The sequence below is a fragment of the Dipodomys ordii genome, unplaced genomic scaffold (genome assembly GCF_000151885.1).
Source record: "Dipodomys ordii isolate 6190 unplaced genomic scaffold, Dord_2.0 Scaffold6, whole genome shotgun sequence".
Classification (NCBI taxonomy): domain Eukaryota; kingdom Metazoa; phylum Chordata; class Mammalia; order Rodentia; family Heteromyidae; genus Dipodomys; species Dipodomys ordii.
In genome coordinates, this window is record NW_012267222.1 from 18,780,992 (window position 1) to 18,788,485 (window position 7,494).

Here is a 7,494-nt window from a genome sequence, read left to right on the forward strand (position 1 = left end):
CGCAGTGTAGAGGTAAGACTGACAAATGTTCAGAATAAAGGGCTTAAAATCTGGGCAGAAATTTCCCTGGGGAAGGCTCCGCCCTCCTTGGCCACACCCCTTTCTCCTCCCCCTTCTCAACGAAGGTCACCCGCAGTGTGGGAGAGGCAGGACGCTACTGCGCATGCTCACTACGGTCCTTCTCCTCTTTCTCTCCCATCCCCGCCCCATCAAGGAAACCGGAAGCCGCTTTCCACTCGGTGGTTCCTAGCGGATAGCGGGCCCGGAGGGGTAACCGGGTGGAGACGCCCGCTCAGGGCGGCCGCCGCGGTGCTCCACGGGATGCCGGCGGAGAATGACCTCAGGGTTGAGGGGTGGGGCTGACGTCACGAGCCAAGATGGCGGCGGCGGTGGTCGCGGTCTCCTTGAGGCGCTGGTTCCTGGTGTCCGCCCGTGGCGGAGCCTGCCTGCAGGTGAGCCCCGGGCCGGGGCAGCGGGAGGCTGGCGGGTCCCCGAGGCCTCCCGGAGCGGAGGGGGCCGCGGAGGGACCGAGGGAGCTGCGGCCCCGGCGTCGGGCGGGGGAGGACCGCGGACCCGGCCGCCGCGCCGCGGGGCTCGCCGCATCGCCGGCCGTTACCCCGCGCCGCCGCCCCGCGCGGGCCGGGCCGGGCCGGGCCGTGTAAAGACGGAACGGAGAGGTGCCGAGCCGGCCTGGCCCGTTCAAGGTCACCGGGCGAGCCAGGGCCCGGACCCCGGGACCCCGGGTCTTCCGTTCTGCCCCGTGGCTCGCAGGGCGGGGACTCGGGGACACCCCTCCCTGTCACCCTGGAAGGGACCAGCGCGCTTCCGACCCCTCGGAGGTGACACGAATGACATCGGCACAGCTGACCCCTAGCCTGAAGAGGTGGAGCGCGCCCGCCCTCCCGGGCCACACCGACCAACCCAGGTAGCAAGTGACCAGCGACGCCGAGCAAAGGCGTACATCTGTGATCCTTGCTGCTCAGAAGGCTGAGATCTGAGGATCGGGCTCCAAAGCCAGCCTGGGAAGGAAAGTCCCTGAGACACTATCTCCAACTGACCACCAAAAAGCCAGAAATGGAACCGTGGCTCAAGTGGTAGAGCCCTGAGTGAAAAAAAAAAGCCAAATGAGAGTGCCCAGGCCCTGAGTTCAAGCCTTAATACCGGTACTACCACGCAAGTATTTACACACACACAGCCAGCCACTGGTGCCTCTCACCTGTAATCCTAGCTACTCAGGAGGCGGAGATCTGAGAATTCAAGGTTCCAAGCCAGCTTGGCCAGACAAATCCCTGAGACTCTTAACTCTGCTCAGCTGTCACTTTTTAGGAGGAGTCTCTCCTGGAGACCTCATGTAGAATTGTAGTGGCAAAGCCAGAACTACCAGGCTTATTTCTTTTACCCGGCACCTCCTCATATATAGTTTTGTTTTGGTTTGGTTTTTTTAGCTTCTGACACTGGTTACACATCTTCCTCCAATTACTATGTAATTGAGGAGGTTGGTTGAAGCGTGTGCCTGTTTTACACTTGTTCCCCCAGGGCTACTGTAATTATGTATTGGACAATCAAATGAATCTATATCCAAGCCCGCTGCCATGTAAGAGCTTGATTATTATGGCTGTTCCTTGAGTCTGTTGGAGGAAAAACATCTTTTTTACTGTTGGATTGTGTGTTTGCTTTTCACCACTGGAAAGGTAGCTAAAAGGTTGAGCATTGGAATCAAGTGATGTGTTTGCATCCTGGTGCTGTTAACATGGATTTATTCTGTAATGGGAGCTGTAACATTTTTTTTCTGTGGTCGTGGGGCCTGAACTCTGGGCCTGGGCGCTGTCCCTCATCTCTTCAGCTTAAGGTGAGTGCTCTACCACCTGAGCCACAGCACCACTTCTGGCTTTTTCTGTTTATGTGGTGCTGAGGAATCAAACCCAGGGCCTCATGCATGCAAGGCAAGCGCTCTACCACTGAGCCACCTTCCCAGCCCCCTGTGACATTTCTCATGAAGTTATTACAGACATTGGAGGTAATTTGGCTTGATGTCTGCCTCTTGGTAAGGGTTCATTGATTGAAATCTACAGGACAGACTTTTAGATTTCTTTACTTAGGATAGTTTTTAATGGATCATACATACCAAAAGCCTGTGGATTAACCTTTGCACAGGCTTCAAGATGAGCAAAACTAATTGTTTTTATTCTGGTTTCATCTCTAAGTTGTGGGGATGTTGTTGTTGTTGTTTTCATCCAGTACTGGAGTTTGAATCCAGGACTTGACACTTGGCCCAGCTTGTTTGCTTGGCTCTACTACTGAGCCACACCTCCAGCAGACTGTGCTGTTACTTGGAGATGAAGTCTAGTGAACAAGCTGACAACAAACCACAGTCCTCCAGAGCTTAGCCTCCTGGGTAGCTAAGATTACAGAGGTGATCCAGTGTCCAGTTTCCCTAGTTGTTTTGATCCCAATATCTTCTCTAGTTGAATTATAGGCACATGCCCTTCTCAATAATGTTCTTGAAAGAGCTGGGAAGGTGGCTCAGTGGTAGAGTGCTTGCCTTGCATGCATGAGGTCCTGGGTTCAATTCCTCAGCACCACATAAGCAGAAAAAGCCAGAAGGGGCACTTGAGCTGAAGAGCTGAGGGACAGCACCCAGGCCCAGAGTTCAGGCCCCCCAACCGGCAAAAAAAAAAAAGAAAGAAAGAATAATTAGGGGTGTGGGAAGAAAGTAGGTGTGGCTACAAAGGGCTGTACTAGGAATCATGGAGCTGTGTGTGCTCTACATCTTTACCATCATGTGAGGATTGTAGTGCTGTGGTATGCACTGTTTTGCAAGGTATCCCATCAGGGAGGACTAGGCGCAGAGCATGTGAGATCATTGGTATTTGTTGCAAATACATGTAAATTTGTAATTATTCTAAAATAAAAATTGGGACTTGCCAGGCGCCAGTGGCTCACACCTGTAATCCTAGCTACTCAGGAGGCTGAGATCTGAGGATCATGGTTCAAAGCCAGCCCTGGCAGGAAAGTCCATAAGACTCTTATCTCCAATAAACCACTAGAAAACCAGAAATGGCACTATGGCTCAAGCAGTAGAGCGCTCTCCTTGAGCTGAAGAGCTGAGGGACAGCACCCAAGCCCTGAGTTCAGGCCCCACAACCAACAACAACAAAAAAAAAAATTGGGATTTGTTTTATGTCAGTCCTAAGGCCTTGAACTCTGGGCTTGAGTGCTGTCCTTGTGAAGTGTTTCTTTGTTTTTGTTTTTTCTTCCCTCAAAGCTAGTGCTCTATCACTTGAGCCACAGTTCCACTTCTGGCTTTTTTGGTACTTAATTGAAGAGTCTCATGGACTTTCCTGCCCTAGCTAGCTTTGAACCATAATCCTCAGATCTCAGCCTCCTGAGTAGCTAGGATTATAGATGTGAGCCACTGGTGCCTGACTAAAATAAAAAAGATGTTCTTAAAAAATAAATTGTAGGGTTGGGAAGGTGGCTCAGTGGTAGAGCGCTTGCCTTGCATGCTCAAGGCCCTGGGTTCGATTCTTCAGCACCACATAAGCAAAAAGAAAAAAGCCAGAAGTGGCACTGTGGCTCAAGTGGTAGAGCCCTAGCCTTGAGCTGAAGAGCTGAGGGACAGCGCCCAGCGCCCAGAGTTCAGGCCCCACGACCAGACCTAAAATAAATAAATAATAAATTGTAAGGGCTGGGAATGTGGCTTAGTGGTAGTGTGCCTGCCTAGCATGCATGGGTTCAATTCCTCAGTACCACATAAACAGAAAAGGCCAGACGTGGCAATGTGGCACAAGTGATAGAGTGCTATCTTTGAGCAAAAGAAGCTCAGGGACAGTGCCCAGGCCATCAGTTCAAGCCCCAGGACTGGCAAAAAATAAAAAATTGTAAGTATAAGCCAGGCGCCAGTGGCTCACACTTGTAATCTTAGCTACTCAGGAGACTGAGATCTGAGGATCGTGGTTCAAAGCCAGCCCGGGCAGGAAACTCCATGAAACTCTTATCTCCAATAAACCACCAGAAAACCGGAAGTGGTGCTGTAACTCAAGTGGTAGAGTGCTAGCCTTGAGCTGAAGAGCTGAGTGACAGCGCTAAGGCCCAGAGTTCAAGGCCCATGACCAAAAAAAAAAAAATTGTAGGTATACGATAACGTGTATGACTCTCAGAATCATCATGCTGAGTGAAAGGAGGTAGACACAAAGGCAGGTATGGTGACAGCAGGGCAGTAGCTGGGCTTGGGAAGGGGCCTGGTGGTGAAGCTTAAGAGACCCTTTGGGTGGAAACGTTCTGTGATGGGGTAGACTAAGACTGCTTTGTCAGGACTGGCAAATTATGTGCTTAAAATGGGTGAATTTATTGAAATTAGTCATACTGTATTAAATCTAACAAAAAAGTTAGAGGCTGAGTTGGTTGGAGCTTACCCTTTCATTAGCCTTCCTCTTTTCACTTCTTCTGAAGTACCACAAGGGGGTGACAGCAGATGTGTCATAAAATAGGGCTCCTGGTGCTTTGGCCAGCTTAGTGGTTAGATCAAACGTAAGCTTTCCTCTTCACCGCATCTTCATGTGTTTTCTTCTTTTGTGCTGGGAACTAAAAGCTACATTTCCAGCACCACCTGCTTTGAGCCACTTTTACAAGCAAGTAATAGCATTGTATTTTTTGTAGTCACTCAACCTTCCTGAAAGCCCTATGGGGGCTGCTGCTGTGGGAGGAGGGAGGCAGGCAGGGGTAGACAGTGGGAGAGGACGGACAACTCTCTTCACCTGACCCACCAGCAGCAGCCCCACAAGTGACCCAGGATGCTGTGGTCCGCAGGGTGAAATCACTGCAAATGCTGCCAGTCATGGGGAGATACAGAAGCATGTCACAGAGAGCAGAATGAAGCTGTCAGTTCCTCATACTTACTTTGGGTTCACAATATTCTTGTCAGGTTTAGTACCCTTGCGTGTTTGTGGGGGAGTTTTTTGGTCAGTCATGGGGCTTGAGACTCAATGCCTGAGGGCTGTCCCTGAGCTTTTTTTCCCTCAAAGCTATTGCTCTACCATTTCAAGCCTCAGTGGCCACTTCCTGTTTTCTGGTGCTTTATTGGAGCTAAGAATCTCATGACTGGTGGCTGGTGGCTCATGCCTGTGATCCTAACTACCCAAGAGGCTGAGATCTAAAGAGTGTGGTTTGAAGCCAGCCCTGACAGGAAAGTCTGTGAGACTCTCATCTCCAATTAACCACTCAAAAACTGGAAGTAGCTCTGTGGCTCAAGTGGTAGAGCGCTAGCCTTGAGCTGAAGAGCTGAGGGTCAGCACCCAGGCCCAGAGTTCAGGCACCAGGACCCCCCCAACCCCCACCCCACGCGCGCACACACACACACACACACACATACAAAAAAACAATAAAATTGTATTTTTTAATCTAATTTTAGAATGCAAACGTTGATTTAATAACTACCATAGTTTTCTAACTGGATTGTCAGATCTACTCTGACAATTCTCCCTTTATAACTAACTTATATCTTTGATCCAAAATTGATTGTGTCATTGTCCTTCATTTAAGTGTTCCCAGTTGGGAGTAGTGGTTTATACCCGTAATCCCAGGACTCAGCTAGACAAGGGAATCAAGAATTTAAGGCCAGCCTGCATTACTTCGTAAAACCACTACCACCCCCCACCAAACAAAGGTGGAGTGGAGCCATGGCTCCACTGGTAGAGTATCTGCTTAGCAAATACAAAGTCCTGAATTCAAATCCCAGTACCCTCAAAGAGCAAGGTTCTTTTGTCATTGCTCTTAGGGTAATATGAAAACTCCATTTGTAAGTTCACGTTCATTTGCTCCATCCTTCCTTAGCTACCTGTCTCCCATGTACACTGCTCAGGTAGTCCCAGGTATTCCAGCTTCCCTTGCAGCCTCTGCATCTCCCAGCCCTGTTTATCAAGCTTCAACCATTGGCTCAAACATCACTCTTAAGACCTACTCCAACCTTACAAAGACCTAGGCTACTAAGTTCACCTGGGATCCTCTGACCTCCCACTGTCCAAAGTCTGAAAGGTTCAGCCAGATAGCTCCTCCGATCTTATACTGACTTAAGTCTGGGTGTTCACCCAGAGCCTCCTTGACCTTTCCCATCAGGATTGCACTTGACTTAGTCTTGTTCAGAGTCTGTTCTGTGGAAATTTAGGTCATGTCCATGTGAGTACTTATGGTAACCCTAGCTCTGACATGGTTTGAAGCCTCTGCCTCATCACAGGTACATATATTGGCTGGTAGTGAGCCACTGCCTCTGCGTGAAGGCCTTGTATCGGTAATGTGTGATCTCACATTCACAGTTTTATCACGGTAGCCTAATAAAAGTATCTTCATCTTTTTTCCCCCTATTTTGTCTTCTTTAAATGTTAGGCCTGCCGTGGGATCCAGATAGCTGCAGCGACAGCTCCTCGTATCAAGAAATTTGCTATTTATCGGTGGGATCCAGACAAAACTGGAGATAAACCTCGCATGCAGACTTTTGAAATTGATTTGAATAAGTAAGTATCTCTGTGGAAGTTACGTATGTGATAGAGTTCTGTCTAAACTGAAATAACAATGATGACCTGGGCAGTAGATAAGAAACAAGTACCTCTGGGCCCTGAAGAGTGACCTGCAGTGAGCAGACCTAGCTGAGAATGACATTGGAAAGAGACAGCACTGGTGGGTTGCCTGGTTTGTTTTGTTTTGTTTTGTTTTTGACAGTCCTAGGGCTTCAACTCTGGGCCTGGGCACTGTCCTTGAGCTTCTTTTGCTCACGCCTAGCACGCTCTACCACTTGAGCCACAGCGCCCCTTTCAGATTTTTCTGTGTATGTCGTACTGAGGAATCGAACCCAGGGCTTTATGCATGCAAGGCAAACACTCTACCACTAAGCCACCTTCCCAGCCCGGCTGCCTTGTTTTGCCTGAGTGGAATGGCCTAGGTAAAAGAAGCCTTAGGAGACTTACAGTTTAGGGCTACAATGATAACTGGAAAATGAGGGACAGATCCTGGAAAGAAGCAAACTGTGGGAGCAGAGACTTAGGAACTGCTTGTGTCCCAGACAATCTGCTGAAGCCTAACCCCACATGGTCTCTTGGGAGGTATTAGGAGAGGGAGCTGTGTGAGTGGGGCCTTCAGATGAGGTTTGAGCCTTAAGGAACTTACCTCAAGAAGATCCCTCTGCCTCTGAGCACACACTGCAGAACACTGTAAGAACACTGGGAAAGAGGGACAGAACCCTTGCCAGAAAGGACCATGCTGGGAGCCTGAACTTAGCCTTCCCAGTCCCAGATTCAGGAGAAACAAATTTCTGTAGCTTAAGCCATCCAGCCTGTGGTATTTTATGTGGCCTGCAGAGAGTAACCTTGAAGTAACCCAGCTGTTAGAATAAGCAAACAAGGAATTTTTTTTTTTTTTGGGTCCGTTCGTGGGGCCTGAACTCTGGGCCTGGGTGCTGTCCCTCAGCTCTTCAGCTCAAGGCTAGCACTCTACCACTTGAGC

The 7,494-nt window shown here is 49.5% G+C and overlaps 1 protein-coding gene across 1 annotated transcript in view; it reads left to right on the forward strand.

Annotated features, from left to right (window-relative positions):
- Positions 1-249: 249 nt before the first annotated feature.
- The window catches only part of Sdhb (succinate dehydrogenase complex, subunit B, iron sulfur (Ip)), a 19,589-nt gene continuing 12,344 nt past the window's right edge, over positions 250-7,494 (forward strand). The window contains exons 1-2 of the mRNA XM_013035186.1: positions 250-452; positions 6,382-6,509. Coding sequence (XP_012890640.1) covers positions 378-452; positions 6,382-6,509 — 203 coding nt within the window. The 5' untranslated portion in view covers positions 250-377. The remainder of the gene's footprint in view (positions 453-6,381; positions 6,510-7,494) is intronic.